Here is a 16099-nt window from a genome sequence, read left to right as displayed (position 1 = left end):
GCAGGAGGGCTCCTCCCGCTCCCGCCCCCGCCCCCTGCAGGGCCTCGGCGGCCCCCGCGCGCGCAGAGTCCTCGTGCCCCGAGTGCGCGCCGACTGCTCCGCGCACCTGCCGCGGACGCCCGTGGGTCTGACCTGCAGGCGGGCTGGCGGCGCGCACAGGTGGCGGCGATTGGGCAGGCGGGGCCCGGAGGGTGACGTCACGGGCTCCGGTCCCGGCGGCAGAAATAGGGCAGCCGCGGCGACTGTGGCACAGCAGCGGCCAGCGGCGGCTCGGAGAGCAGAAGCCTCCCAGCCTCCAGCGCGCCCGAGACCCGCCAACAGCCGGAGAGGCCGATCGGAAGCCGCGGGGCCGGTTGCCGCCGCCGCCACCACGGGGCGCCCCCTCGCTCCCGCCCGCATCCGGCCACCTGGTTTTCCCCTCGGCCCCGGCCGCCGCAGGTAAGCGGGTGCAGCTCCGAGCAGGCGCGGGGTGCTGACCGCCGTCAGCCAGCGGGTCCCGGCTCGGCGTTGGGGTCCAGGCGCCCGCGTCTCGCTGCAGGGCCCGGCGCGGGCGCTCGCGTGTCCTCACTGCCCGCGCCTGCAGAGCCAAGTTTGCCCGTCTGGCCGCGGGCGCGGGACCACAGAACCAGGGCTCCGCGGTGCGACCGTGCGTGGGGCAGGACTCGAGGTGAAGGCTAGGGCGCCGCCGGGCGTCGGGCCAGGTCCGCGCTGTAGACCGCGGCGACCCCTCTAGCGCGTGCGGTGCCACGCACAGTCAGCTGCAGGCGCTGTGCTCGGGCTCGGGACCCTGGGCGGCCTCGGTGGAGCCGGGCTAAAGGCAGCCCCTCGGCTCAGACCCGACAAGTGCCCAAGTGCCCAGCCAGGGGCAGGGGCGGACATCTTCGGGGCCTCCTTTCTGGCTTTGCGGAGAAACTTGCATCTCCTCGCTGCAGCCCAAAGGGCGCCCCGCACCTCGCCGGGCCCTCACCACCCGGGGTTCGTGGCGCAGGCAGCTGGCGCGTTGGGAAGGAATCTCGGCAGAGCCTGGCGCAGCCTGGGCTCCGGTTCTGCCGGGCTGATAGCTGTTCGAGCGAGCGGCTGGTGTCACCGCGGCGGAGCCTCCAGGGAGCTGTTGGGGACTTGATCCTAAGACGTTGTATGTACTTTGACTGAGCTCCTTCCCTCTGCTCCAGCAAAGGAGGGGGAAGCACTTCCAAGTTTCTGGGGGCTTAGGGGAAGCCGGCAGCGCGCTGGATTTGGGCGCGTGTTGCTTGAGTTTGGGGAGTCTGCGTAGCTGCCACCGCGGTGCCCCACGCGGGTTCACCCAAGGCCTGCCACCTGAGGACTTGGAGTCCTGTGGCTCTTCCAGGGCTGGAAGTTGTAGGGTTGTGCAGTGTCTGAACTTGGGCATCAAGGCAGCACGTGGCTTCCCAAAAATTCGTGGGAACCTGGGCCCTGCTGGGTCTGTGTCTGGCCCGGAGAGTTGGTCCCCGCAGCCGGCCAGCCACTTCTGTCCTGGTACTGTCCCCGACTCTGAGGAATGGCGCTTCCGCAGCTCTCCTTCGCTCCCCTCTAGGTGTCGCTTCTGCCGTGTTTTCAGAAGAGTGAAACAGCGCCAGTAGCTTTCTTCCCTTTCCTTAGTACATTTGATGCAAGCGTGCGCACCAGAAATTGTACTAGATGGAGCCCTGAGACACCGACAGCCGTCCACGTTCTCCAGGCCAAACATAAACAGAATTTCAATAGGAGGTGGCAAGATGCTAGACTGTCCACCAGAAATCCCCGAGGGAGGGAGGGAGGAAGGGAAGGAGGGGGGGGGAGAGAGAGAGAGAGAGAGAGAAAGAGAGAGAGAGTGTGTTGAGGAGTCTGGAAGAAACTAGGACTCTTCTAGAAAGTCCCAAGTTATCCTCCTGCCAGCAGCCTTTAGGAAAGCCAGAGATAGTTTTTAACATTGTCTTCTTGGTCCCAGGGTGGGATGGTTTCTGCGCTTGCCTGACCCAGGGAAGATTCACCTGGGAAGCAGGTGAGTGGAGGCTGCAGCTCAAACACAGCTCCCCAGGGCTGCACAGCTTGTCCTCCCAGTCCTAGCAGCCCCCTGTCCTAGGGACAGGTACACGCTGTGGGCTCCCCAGACTTCAGGCTACGCCAAAGGTCCAGTGAGAGAAAATAGGCCACTTGCTGTAATGTATCAAAATTCCTTATTTAATATGTTCCACTGGCTTTGTTTTTCCTCTCTGAGTTTTATTATCATCCTCAGTTTTTATTAATTCCAGCAAGGCTCAACCGTCCCCCCACCCCCTCCACCCCACCCTCCACCCATGCCCCAGAAGAGCTGGTTTGTTTTGCTGGACATTGAGAGAATTTGTATCTCCCTGGCTGTGCCTGGTGTGTGTATGGGGTGGGGGGGAGGTGTCCTACACTGAGCGATCCCTTGGTGTGTTCACCTACCCAGGATTGCAACACTTCTTCACAAGTGACCTCATGCAGTGCTCTTTTGTTTGATTTACCACAGTCCAGAGACTAACATTAGATAGGACTTCAGAAAAATCTACCTAATTCCTTGTCTGTCTTGGATTTTTTTCCTGTGCACTGAGCTTTCTTGTGCTGCTTCCACATAGTCTGTCATGTGCACCCCATTTGGTGAAATTTTGAGAGCATGTCTTTCCTTACATTCGCTACCTCTTAAAGTCCCACACAAGTCATAGAATGTCAAGTGAAATAAAATTACATCCAGAAACGTGATACTGAAGAGTTATACTCTGACAGCTGGAAGGACAAGGGATTTTGGAAGCATAAGGCATGTGTGCTAAACTTAGTGCTCAGTGGGCATGTCTGTAGATTACATATGATATCAGAATGATGTGTACCCATAAGGTATCAATTGTTGGCAAAGGCAGAGCAGATAATTAATGGCAAGTGCAATTGAACTTCATTGTGGCTTGCTCCAAGAGGAACTTCATGTATTGTCATGACTATTTCCCCCAGGTTGGTGTTTTGGGGACTCTCTTAGGAAATAGGAACCACTTTTTTTTTTCTCCCTGAAACACCCATACCTTAAAATTAGGGTCCTAATCTCTTCTGAAGAAATTGCCATCTAGTCTCTTGGCTTTACGTGGAGGTCGTTGGTGGCGCCCTTCTTCCCGTCTGCTTTCGCAGGGCGTGCAGAAGAGGATGGCTGGGTTTGAGGCTTTCCACTGATTTCCGACCACCAGCACCCCACGTGTGCAGTGCAGCCCACTGAGGGCGACTTGCTAGAGCAGACAGTTTTTCACTGAGCAAGGTTAGGAATGCAGATGTCGGGATCACCGGATCGCAAGCTTCCTGCTCTCCTCGGATGCTGGGTGGCTTTGCTTGCCTCTACCACGTTATCTGTGTCACTGCTAGCCCTTTGGCTACGAAAAAAAAAAAAGCCATTTCTTTGTGGCTGATCTGAATCACTGTGTTCTGAAAGAGAGGCTGAGAGAAGGAAGGGCGAGCAGAGCAGCCAAAGCTCTGAGAGCCGGAAGCCCGCTCCTCCCCGAAGAGCTGGGTCTGCTGTCGAAGAGCGATGTCCTCAATACGCCTGTGCTTCTCCTTGGCCTCTGGCCCTGTCTAATAAAGATAGCTTACATGCTGGGGTGTGTTCTGTGGAGGCAGCAGATTTGGGAGTTTTCATTTTAATACCTCTGTTTCCCTAACAGTTTGCATTTTTTATGTCACACTTTTTCAACTTTCTTCAAAAAGCCAGCGTTGATGTTTGGAATACTATATTATACTTATTTTGCAGCAGCTCCGCAATTTTAAATGTAAAAAGAATTATGCCGATATCAGCTTATTTCATAGCACCAGAAACTCCTGTGGTTTTCACAAGGAGAGAGAGAGAGTAGGCGTCTAGACAGCAATGGCAAGCATATGCTCTACATGCCCAGGTGGCGGACGCTGGGGTTCTAGACTCAGCCTGGCCACTGACTTGGCCTCAGACCTTTGGTGACTTCCTTCCATTTATGGCCTCTGCTGTCCTTTGCATGAAGTAGCCAGAATAGTGCCCGGTTCTCCTGGTTACAGGGTATTGAGTCTCCCGTGGGAAACCATAGAGGAAATGGGTGAAGTGCCTGGCTTCAAAGGATATCTTAACTATGAAGTAATTGTGCTTTTTGAGTTGTTTGGAAGAATGGGTAGTCCCAACTCTATGGGGAATCCTGAGTAGGTTTGTAGTCAACGTTAAGACTTAGGGCATGAGCCAATAAAGCTCGTAAACCTAACTTAATCTCAAAAGGAGCCCCAGGTTGAAGGAGTCGGTGAGCGTGTGCATGGCACGTTCCTCGTTCGCTTTCACCCTCTGAAGGCTGCTGGGGCTGTTTGAATCTAAGGAGTAAGTTCTCCTTCTGCAGAGTGGTCTGTGCTCCCTGTGAGCCGAGGGGCACTCTTGCTGCCTGGAATTCGGTGCAATTTTTCATGGCTTTTTTAAAATCCATATTTTTCTTGACCCATCAATGGTCCAGGAGAGGGTGGCAGAGGAGAATGAGCTGAGGAGCCTCGTGGCGTGGGGTGCAGGAGCGTGACGGTTGCCTTGCTACTTTGGCTGTGGTCGGAGCTGCCGTGCCTAGAGGTCAGGAGAGACCCTGGTTGTGTGTGTATTTTCCCCTTAAAGACAACTGTCCAGCGAGATAAACTCTCGCCAAGGGTCGAAGGCAGCACATGAGGGGAGTGAAGAGCATGGACAGTGGCCCACTGCCCAGAGCAGCGTCTCCACTCCACCACGCCTTTGCTCAGGGCCCTGGCAGAGCGTGTCATCTCTCTGTGACGCCTGTCTCCTTTGTCACCTGGTGAAGGGGTACTTGTTGCCTTCCTCCCAGAATAGAAAAATGAGTAGGAGTTAGTGAAGCTGTTAGAAACCATGTCTGACACTTAGTAATTGCTTTGTGTTGGCCAAATAGATAGTGTCTATTTGGTTATTAGACATCATCAAAATTGATTTAGACCCAATAGTACTTCTTTTTTATGAACTGAACTGTTATAAAGCTTGAATTGTAAATTTGTAAGCTGTTGCTGCTACAGATGTAATGAATTGTCAATCACCATAAGTATAAAATGACATCTCAGCTGCTGTGTAAACGAAATCAGACCTACCTCCTGGTGGCCAAACGGTGCTCCATTTTACAAAGATGCTGTATAGGATTATTTTGTTAGTTGGCCTGATTCACAGATTTCTCTATCTTCAAATAATTTGGGGCAGGGGCAGTGTGCTGGGCGTTGAGCCCAGGACCCTAGGTTCCCCTGGTTAGGCTTGAGCCACTGCTCCTCCTGCTTCTGTCTCCCACGTGGCACCTCAGGCGTGCACCACTAGCCTGGCTCAAATAACTTCAATGAAAAATGTGTAAAACTAGGGGTGACTCCAGGAACAAGAGGCTCAGACAACGCGGAAGCCAACGGGTTAATGCCAGTACCCTGGAGGTGCCTCTTAAATGGGATGATTTGGTACTGGCCAAAAACAATGATTGAAATGAGAGGGTCTTGTTTTGATGCCATCTGTGAATAATAAAACACAAGCTATAATTGGCCTTCGATTACTATTCAGATTGAAAATTAAGTACTAGATTTTGTGACTTGTATTTTTCACAACTGCAGGAATTGATGTCTGTACGTTAGCAAGAATGAATTTTGATTATCTATTTTTAGTTTCTTTGGGCTAGGAGGCATGAAGAAGGAAGAACACAGACTTTTAATATGTGTGCTTGTCCCATGAGCAATGTTTGGTTCTGAATAAGTAGGGAACAATTCATCTAGCTGTAGGAACCAGTGTCTTCCTAGTTCTGCCTTGAATTATTCTGTCTGGCTCTTAAAAATTCCAAAGACCCATTAACTGCTTTCCGTGGTCTCTAGAATGTAGCTCTATGCTCAGAAGCAGATGATGTATGTGGAGGAGGGAACTGCCCTCCTTATTTTTAGAAAAGCAGTTGCACTATGGGAAAGATGGCTTTATATTCTCTTAGTCCCAGATGTGATTTTTAAAAAACTCTGCTCCTCATCTCTGCAAGAACTCGCTCACCGGAGCAAGAACCCTGGGTCTGGGGTGCAGAGTCGGGTGGCTAACGTCAGTGCTGCAGGCCTCACCCAGGAGCAGCAGAAACTGCCCCATTGCACTCTCCTTTGCCATCTTTGGGCTGCAGGGCAAACTCTGAGATGGTGACCTTCAGATTATATTTACTGGCCTCCCGGATTCCTTCCCCCTCATAGCTCAGCTTTGCTGACAGATGCGAAAGCTGAAGAAATAGATGTAGGAGCCTCTAGACTCTTCTTAAAACAAAGAGACACCTGCTCTTAAAGGATGGCCCATCCTCATAACTTTGCCTTTTCAAAAGCTCGAGTTATATGCTCACAAATTCTGGGCTGACTTCTCCTCTCCATGGGCATTTGTGTCTCAGGCTGGAGATAGCAAGCAGATATGGAGAGTGTGGGAGGCAGCCAGAGGAAATGCGGGTATGGCAGGAGAGATGAGGGGGACAGTCTGTAGCCCTGGGTAGAGTGGGATTCTGAGATGCTGCTGGCTGTGGATGCGGGCAGGCGTGCACTCCTCAGGCTAGACGGGGACTTGAGACCTGGGTGACTCTCATTTGGACAGCTGTTCTGGGCCCGCCTTGGGCCAGGTGACACTGATTCCTGGCCTCTAGGGAGCTCTTGTGTATTTGAGCATCACCAGCCAGGATCAGGGTGCGATGTGGGCCACGTGTAATCAAGCACTAAATTGTGTGGTGCATGCAGAAATCAACAGCCCCTAAAGTTCTGTGGAGTAAGAGTTGTTTTACTGCATGGTGAGTTCTGTGCGGCTCTATCTCAGAGACAGAGACCCAGTTAGAGTTGGGATACATTCACAGTGGAAACTTTTGTTTAAAAATTATACCTAGGGCTGGGAGGTAGCTCAGCGGTAGAATGCTTGCCTTGAGTGTGAAGGCTCTGGGTTCGATCTCCAGTGAAGGTAGGACCCTCATGGTGGGCGTTTAAACATTTGTTGCTGTCAGCCTCAGCTTTTTATCCATGTAATTCTTTGATTACTTTGAATTGAGCAGTTCTTTTTTTCTGGGAAATTAGACAATATTATCAAGAGAGTCTAAAGAAACACCTTAAAGTTACTGGGATTCCATTGTCATTGGCTTCTTGGATTCTGCTACAGAAATTACTGGATTGGAAAATAAAGATTAGACTTCATGATGCCACTTTCAAGCTCACTATCTTTAGGCTGTGGTGTGAGCCACAAGCCAGCCATCACAGAGGTAACGTGATTCCTCAGCAGTTCCCGGCCACCTGTAGCATGTGCAGCTCTAACGGATTACCTCAGGGAATTGAGGCCTGGCACGCCCCTCAGGCGACCCAGCTACCTCCCCTGGCTTGTTCTTGCAGATGCAGTGCAGTTGGCAATTCAAGTAGGATCGTGTAGAATGAAGGCCCAAAGTCATGTAACTCCTCCTGAGGGTGACCATGAGGCTGGTGGTGCTGGGCTTTAAACTCAGATTAACCTGATTCTGAATACATGCATTTGCTCTCTGTACCGTGCTATCTGGGACACTTTGTGGAGTGCTGAGTGTTTGTTGTTTTCTCAACAGACTCAACAAAATGAAACCGGGAGGCTTTTGGCTGTGTCTCACACTGCTGGGGGTCTCCCTGCCTGCTGCCCTGGGATGGACGGACGTAGGAACCGGCAGAGGCCTGAACGCCAGTGGGAGAGAGTCGCAGGCAGAGGTACGGTCAAATAACTACTGACATGGGCGTTCAAACTGATTGCCTTTCCATGGTGCAGTATCTGATTTCCTCCCCACTCAGTTCAGATCAGTTGGCCCACCACGTGGATTAAAACTGCGCTGCTTTTGTGGAGTAGGATGAAGGGAGGCAACACGTGCTGCTGTGGCCAGGAGGTTGATGTGGCCACGTGAGCCGTGGCTCCAGAGGCGCTCATGGGCTGCAGGTGCACTCCAGCCGAGCTGTGGCAGCACACCTCGCCGTCCATGGGGACCCTCTAAAGGGGGGCTCTTCTGTATATTTGATAAAGCAAAGAAAATACAGACTAACTGGTGGCACACATCCATGCTAAATAATGAAATATTTTAATTAGGAAATATGTTTTAAAGGAACTGGATGGCTTTTGGGGTATATAGATAAAAAGAACCAGGCAGAGGAAAGAACTGGCAAGTGAGGGCCCTAAGGGAGACCGCTTTAATGAACAGATAAGAATGATTAATGGCATGTTAGGTATATATAAATGCTTCTAAAGTACTTAAAAATCCTGCTCTCCAACACCTCCCCGGAGGGCCTGGACGTCCTGCTAATTGCTTAGTGAGCCCTGCGCCTGAGCGCTGAAGATGAGGATTCGCGAGCCCCAGCCCGGCCCGCTCACTGCTGGGCCCAGAAATATGAGGTTCACCTGGGATGCAGAGAAAACGCCCAACGTGCATGCGCCGAACCTTAGGAAGCGGCTCCGCCCCTTCATGTGGACCACCTGGGTTTTCTCCAGGCCGTCATGCACGCTAAGGCTTCTCAGGCACACTCCACATACGTCCACTGTCTTTCTTCTATACCTGTGTCCCATCCTGCGAGGTGAGAAATACAGATGACCTCAAAAAGCCAACAGTCCCAGAGGGCGAGTGATAACATGTGGTGTATCATAGGATTCAAACATTCCTTGATCAAAAGGCCCGCGTTCTCTGCCACTGCTACTTACCTGCTGTGCACTCCGAAACCCGCAAGCCTGAGTCTCTGGGGAGCCTCCGAAGTGACTTAACACACACTAGTCCTGCTGAAGTTGGCGTGGTGCGCTTTGGTGGCCAGATGACTCAACAGTAGCCCTACCTCTCCCGCCCGAATCCACGAGGACACACGTGATGCTCCTGTGGAGGAGTGGTGGCAGGAGTGCTGGCGAGAGCAGTGCTGCCCACGTGGGGAGGGCTTCAGGATTGCGCCTCCGCCCACACCAGGGCCCAAGGTCCCTCACTGTTGCCTGTCACCGCTGGATGTTTAATAGGAAGCAGACAGGCAGACCTACAGGTGTGGGTGGTCTTCCTGCAGGGGGCTTGTCGGCTACCATCTTAAGTCATTTATTTCAAGTAAGAGTCAAGTCAATTAAGGTCTGATTTTCCTGGAGGTCAACTGAAGGTAAGTTAATACCACCTAGGGGCCCCTCTCGGAGCTGCTTACACCGGACTGTCTTGTGTGCCTGTGAGAACCCGAGATGTTGCTCACCAGGAGGAAGGAGAATCTCTGGCTTGGGGTTGTGTTGTCTCTCCTCACTCTTGTCTTCCAGGTTCAGGAATGTGGCTGCTTTGGGAAGGGGCAGAGGTGACTCTGCAGAGTCCCCAGTGCAGGAGCAGTGGGCCTGTTGATCATACTTCTTGGCTACAGCTTTTGTTTCTGCGGAGTTTGAGTTCTCTTCATTGAGTCTGCTTAGATCCATGATCAATGGGCCGAGGCCCTGGGTGTGGGGAGAGTGCCCAGCACGGCCACAGTGAGCGCTGGCCTCCTGAGAGCAGGATGTTTGTTTTAACCACTTGGTCACTCTCCGTGGAGACACCCTCGCCACTCTCCTACGACCCAGGGTCCTCCTGCCTGACATGCGGGCCTTCTCTCCACATTTCGGGATCTTCCACACTCTGGTTCTTACCTTTTCCTGAGAATCTTCTCATCTCTTTGTCTGAACTCTTGGTCTCCTGTCATTTCTGACTTTGAAGTTTAGCATGTGGGTGAACCCTGTCTTATTCATCTTCCTCTTCCTTGTGGTGTCTAATAATTTCATGAGCAAAATAGAAGCTCCCTGTGTTTGAGTACATCCGTGCTAAATGCCACATTTAGTCATGAAGTCATCCAGTGCCTTCCAGACTCCACCTGGACCATCAGGCCTGGGCTGGGGGGCCGCTTCCTCACAAGCTGGGCCTTTTCAGGTGGGGACACGACCCGTCTCCCCTAAAAGCTGCCAGCCAGTTGCAGGCCAGGTGCACCGGCGCCTTACCGACACCCAACAGAGCACTTGTGTGTAATAGTCTCTGGGTTGTTCCTTCTCTGAATTCCAGCTGTTAACATACCCATAATTCCATCTATTAACATACCCATACTTCACCATCTAAACCATATTACAGTCTTTTGGCAGTTTCCTCAGGCAGTTTCATTTTCTGGAAGAATCAAAACCAACAGAATTTTCTGAGACACTAGGCAGAAAGCTTCCTCAGGAGCTGAGCAGTGAACTGCCTTTCTGCATGCCTTCTGCCCGATAGTGGTACTTCACAAGCTATTCATTATACTTTTTAAAGTCCTTGGAAAGCATTAATAAGATATGATTTGTCTTTAAAGTTATTATACCAATTACTTGGATGTCCTGAGGGTAAATAAGGATTAAATGACCAGTGGGCATGTGTTTGCATATTTTAAAGATAATTATAGCAAGTATGGATTTTATCAAATTATTGTTTTATGTATAAAGGAATGACGTGAAGATAGCTCCAAGAAGTTTATCTTTTTATAGCAGTAGATAAAAAGAAACTTAGCTGGGTGGAGTGGCTCTTTAATAAGAGTAGCAGATCATGGCCTAGAATGCTAATACAGCTCTGGGTATGCAGTGTGCGAAGGCTCTGAGATATTTCCTCCTTTTTCTTTTATTCTGGCCAAGATATGTAGACTGCATGCTGAGGATCCCTAAGCTGTGACCTGTCGGTTGTTGGCCACATTGATGCCACAAGAGGAGTCCCCCCCGTGGCCCCCTGCGGGGGTTGCAATTGAAACTGAGGTGCACTGAAAATGCTATCGAAAATTGCCCGATAGTGCTGTATATGAGAAATAAATTTTGTGTTCAGACTTGGATCCTATTCATCAGATATCCACGTGTGTGCAGATATTTAGGCTCAACAATAGCAACAAAACAAACCTGAAACACTTTTGGTCCCAAGCACTTCAGATAAAGATACTTAACCTGTAGCGAAGTCAGGATTCATAGAGTTTTCTGTTTGGGGGAATCGGGGAAATGTGGGCAGGGACGTGGGGGCAGTCCCTCCGGGGCTGACCTGTGGGCATGTGTGAGAGCCCCCTTGGTCCAGTGCAGTGTTTCAGCACCAGGTCTGCAGCAGGCACTGGGTGCTGCCGCGGCAGGGGTGGGACCCTTTGTGACCTGGAACATCCTTCCTGCATTTTGCTTCACTCGGGACCAGCTGTCACCGTGGTTATGTCGTCAGTTGTGTGTGACTGTAAGGTAAATGCTGAGGTTGTGCCCCTCAGTTGTTGGTCTGTGAGCCTTGGGGGTTTACCACAAGTAAGTTTACCACACCTTTCGATATTGGCAAACTCAAAGCAAAGTCTCTGACGAAAACAGGAGGGAGAGTGGTGTCAGTGGACTCCAGGGTGATGCCCCTCTCCCTAGGCCCTGGACACCACTTGGCCTAGGGGCCCTGGACATACCACTGCTGTCCTTGCCAGGTGGCTTTGAGCCCCTGTCTTTGTGGGGCATTCAGGAGCCCTTGGACTGTTAGACTGGGTGTTGATCTTTTTAAAAATACTTGGTCATTCTTACATACATTACTGATGTTGAGGCAACACTCCCCACCCTTTCTACTGAAGTTCTTCCTGAGGCAGTTGCTGGTCCTCTGTGAGGCTGAGGCCAGACTCTTGGGAGTCCAGACAGAGGTCCAGGCTGGGTGCTTGGCATATCATTAGGCTTTACCTGAAGCCCAAATCTGGCGTGTCTCCTGTATTTCTGTCGCATCACCTGTCCTCAGCACTCAGCATGGTGGGCTCCAGTATGGAACTTACTTTCAAAGATGCTGCGACCCCAGGTGGTCTCCAGCAGGAGGTGTGATGGCCCGGAACTCCCTGCTGCACCTGTTTCCGGAGGAGCCTCACTCCCCTGCAGGTGCAGTGCCCGGTGCCCTCAGCGCTCACTCTGGCTGTCTGCTAATTGTTCTGCATCAGGGTCTCTTAGTTTTCCATGGCTGTGACAAAACAGCTGAAATAAATCAACTTGAAGAGAAAAAATTGATTTTGGCTGAAGAGGCTTCAGTTCACAGTTACTTGACTCCCTCCCCTGGGGACCAAATGTTCAACCTGTGATTTTTGGGAGTGGGAGAGGTCACTTGAAATCCAAGCTACAGCACAGAGCACATGTGTTTTAGTCCCTCAGATAAAGTGAGGGCAGTGTGACCTTCCACCTGCAGGTATGTAAGTGCAGTGAGTGTCCCTCATTTTCCAGGCGAGGATGGCAGCAGGTGTCCCCCGACATGTGTCCCCACTTGCACAATTATTGCCGTTGTGCCCCACCTCAGGGCTCCCGGGTTCAGTGTGCCTGCTGGGGTCTGGGTCTCCTCAGGGTGCGAGTCCACTGCAGTCCTGTGAAGCAGCATTCTCACAAGCTCTGCGTGGTGCTGATGCCCCCTGCCCCTCGGGGGTGCTGGGCTGCAAAGCTCTTGAAGAGTCCCTTGGGCACTTATGTAAGAAGGAGAACTCAGGGCTGGGGAGACAGCTTGGTGGTCTAAGTGCCTGCCTGGCAAGCACAAGGGCCCAGGTTCGAACCCCAGCACTACGTGCTGTGTGAGCCCCAGAATCCTGGGTGCACCATGCAGGCACCTGAAACTGGGTATCGTGGCACATGCCTGTAATCCCAGGACTGGGGAAGCTGAGACAGGAGGATCACTATGTGTCCGAGCTTTGCGTAGTGAGACCCTGTACCAAATAAATAAAGATTTTAAAAAAGGAGAACCCAGTTGGATTAACCTTAGCCCTGGAAAGCTTTAGCTGACATGGTGGTTCTGATTGCAGTTAGACAAGAGAAATGGGCAGGTTGCAGCCATACTGGGAAACGGCTTGACAAAACGGGCTTGAAGGGAGGAAGGGGATGCAGAAAAGGCAAATCTTTGGAGTCTGGGCTCCAGAGCCATTTTCCCTGTCTTTCAGCAGGCAGGTCCCCTGGGATCTCTGCAGCCAGGGCTTCTCGCTGGCTGGTCTGCTGGTGATTTCAATCCTGAGGGGGCATGCTGAGGAATGCAAAGGCGTGCCACCCTCCAGGCTCTGGCCCCAGGCATGTCACTGGGGGCCTACAACAACTGGCCCATTCCCCCTTTAGGGGTGCATCAGAAAAGTCTTCGTCCTTAGACAGGGGAAGGCGCGGCCCATGTTTGTGTTCATTATTCCTTCTCCGTCTTTGCTCCTGGCGCCTTGCACTCTGTACCAGTTAGCAGATGGCGTGCCCCTTGGTATTTTGAGTTTATCGTTTTAATTGGACTTGAAAAGTTCTGTGACCCAGGAAAACAAGCACTTACGAGTTCGCCAAAAACCATTATTTTTCTTCCTCTTAATTTAGCATTTTACTCATCTGTTTATGCTGCTGCTGCTACATAAGCGGTGCTGCTTCTGAAAGTTTCCTGCCCTTGTAATCAGCACATCAGGCTGAGCGTTGTAAATGGGGCTGTGATTTCCATTTCTCGGGGAGCTGGCAGCAGCGGATCCACCAAGCCCCGGTCATCTGCTTGGTTTGTGCTCCAGGACCTGCGGGTTATTGCTCTTGTTTCCCATTTAGAAGTGAATGTCACACTGGTGTCAGTGGAACTCTACAGACCCCACACGTGAGACTCTGCCTTCTAAGCCAGAGCTGTGGTCCTTCTGCCTCTGTCACTGTGATCTCTGCTTTGAGGCTTGGGGGTCTTGTCTCATCCGCAGCGACCAGCTTCAGAAAGTAGGGTGTAGGAGGGTGTGGGTCCTGTGTTCTGAGCAGGATCCTCGCAGGAAAACGCAGGAGCTGACCTGTTGGTGTGGAGTGGAGGCAGCTCGGGTGGCTGAGAAGCTAGCTGTCCCCCGGCCTCACTCTTCTGACAGTGGCCGGCAGAGTTTCAGCCTGAAGCCTTCCCTGGAGGGAGGCACGGGGTGCCAGGAGCCCTGTCTGCTCCTGTATTGCAGTTCTAGTGAATGGGAAAAGGGAAGCACGTTACCCATGACTGGAGGGAGGCCTGGAGCATGGCAGCCGGTGGGCTCAGGTCTTCCTCCTTGGACCAGAAAGTGGGCTGCTGCCTAGGAAGGAAGCCCGGTACAGGTGGCGGCTTAGCGCTGGGTAGGAGGGAGAATTCTCTCCCCTTGACTGGAGCAGCTCTGTGAGCCAGTGATGGAACCGCCTGGTGCTGACTAGTGATGGAGCCCTTGGTTCTCCTTCTTCTTGTGTGTTCTGAGAGGACCTTGTGTCCCAGTGAAACCCTTCTGGGGTCTTAGCCAGATAAGAAAGCTGCTGCTGTTGCTCTGTGGAAGTATTGTGAAGTTTGCAGTCTCACATTATTTGGAGTCTGGATTGAGAGACTGCGTGACTGAGTGAGAGAGAGAGAGAGAGAGAGAGAGAGAGAGAGAGAGAGTGTGTGTGTGTGTGTGTGTGTATCCACACATGTGTGTGTGCATGCATATGTGTGTTTCTTTTTGGGAACTGAGAATAGAAGTTTTTTCCCTATTCCTTGGAGTCGTTTCCAGAGAACCAGTAAGGTCACTGTTGAGGTGGCCAAGTGGCTGCCAGAGCCAGTCCCGCTGGTCATCGTGGTACCGTGAGGGAAGAGTCCAGTTTCTGAAAGGTCAGGCACCACCATGGCTGCTCACAGGTTGGCCCGGTGATGCCCTGGGCCTCTGGAACGCACGCTGCCCTTCTGCAGTGCACTTCTCCTGTGGCTGGCTTGGCTGGTGCCACCCTGCCCAAGGGCCTGGTGTAGGCAGCCCTCCTGGCTCTGAGAAAAGTCTGCTTCCCCTTTTCCTTCCTAACCCAGCCTTGCCAGCTCTCGTCCTCTGGCCTCTGTGTCCCCAGTTTCTCCTCCAGGACATTTGCTGTGGTTTTTAAACCTCTCGCTGACTTTCCCCAAGACCCAGTCTTGCATCTGTGCTGCTGTATGAGGTGTCTGCCTTGGGGGTGCCTTCAAGTTGCAGGTCTTGGTGCCTCACATCTGCTGCTGCTTTTGCCAGCTGCCAGCTGAGGACCACCTAGCCTCGCTCGCCTCAGAATCACCCTGAATGCAATGTGGACAATGAAAGCCCCATGTTCAGAGTTTCAGGAAGGACTAACCAAGGTGGTTTATGTGTGGTGCCCGGGCAGAGTGATGCTCAGAGCCCTGCTAAGTGCGCCCCTCCTGCTCCGTGCCTAGGGCCACAGCTCTGCGGCAGACACTCTTGGGTGGAGGGTCCTCTTCTGTGTGGAGTGTGAGTACTTGGGGTCTGGTCCACCTGTGTGCCTAGTGTCTGGAAGAAATTGTACCCAGTGGGATATTCCCATATTGTTTAGTAAGTGAATACATCACAATCCATTGTTATTTGGGCATCCTACAGGGCCCAGCCAAGGTGTCTGAGGTTTTTAAGCCTCCTTACAGAGGGGATTCCAGGGATGACCCCCGACTGTCCTCAGGTTTTCGCTTGTAGTGGAATCCTCACCTCACTTTCCCGTCTTCCCAGTACCCTTACTGAACCAGCAGAAGGAAGAGCACCCTGGGGGGCTGTGTGTTGCAGGCGTGGCCATCTCCGGGGCCCTCCTGGTTCTGGCTGTCCCTTCTGAGCAAGGCCAGCGTCACCCGGGCCAGTATCTCCACCTTCACCATGAGCATCAACCCAGAGAGTGAGATGTGACTTCAACAGATGCTGAATGCTCAGTGCTTCGAGTGTCCAGGGCCAGTAGGACTAACCTGCGACCCCTGCGAAAAGGCTGGCCGCCAGCTGTCCCTACAGACAAGTGGTTGAGGGTGATGAGAACAGAACTTCGCTTTTGAAATGTCATTCAGTAGGTATAAGAGTCCTGATGGCTTTTCCTGAACCCTGTTGTCATTTAAAACTTATTTCTTTAAAGAAAATTGAAGTGTTTTTTTAGTTTCCTTTCTAGACTTACATTTCAAGCATGCATGAAAATCTATGTGGAAAAATCCACTTTCTAGGGCTGGCCAAATAGCTTAGCACATGACAGTGCCTGCAAGCAGGTGCAGGGGCCAGGGGTTCGATCCTGGGCTTGCTGTGCTGGCCCCACCCCAGGGCACACTGAGGGCAATTGAGACTGGGTGTGGTGGCACGTGCCTATAATCCCAGCTCTTGGGAGGCTGTAAACAGGTGGATTACTATGAGTCCAATCTACTAGTGAGACCCTGAGCACCCTGTAGACCCTTCCCTAAAA

At 52.1% G+C, this 16099-nt stretch overlaps 1 protein-coding gene across 1 annotated transcript in view; it reads left to right on the top strand.

Moving 5' to 3' along the window:
* Positions 1 to 322: 322 nt before the first annotated feature.
* Positions 323 to 16099, top strand: part of Fstl4 (follistatin like 4) — a 393808-nt gene continuing 378031 nt past the window's right edge. The window contains exons 1-2 of the mRNA XM_023713103.1: positions 323 to 438; positions 7560 to 7695. Coding sequence (XP_023568871.1) covers positions 7570 to 7695 — 126 coding nt within the window. The 5' untranslated portion in view covers positions 323 to 438; positions 7560 to 7569. The remainder of the gene's footprint in view (positions 439 to 7559; positions 7696 to 16099) is intronic.

This window comes from Octodon degus, unplaced genomic scaffold, assembly GCF_000260255.1.
Source record: "Octodon degus isolate 3935 unplaced genomic scaffold, OctDeg1.0 scaffold00029, whole genome shotgun sequence".
NCBI classification, from domain to species: domain Eukaryota; kingdom Metazoa; phylum Chordata; class Mammalia; order Rodentia; family Octodontidae; genus Octodon; species Octodon degus.
Note: the sequence above shows the minus strand (reverse complement) of the source record. Positions and strands in the feature narration are given on the sequence as shown.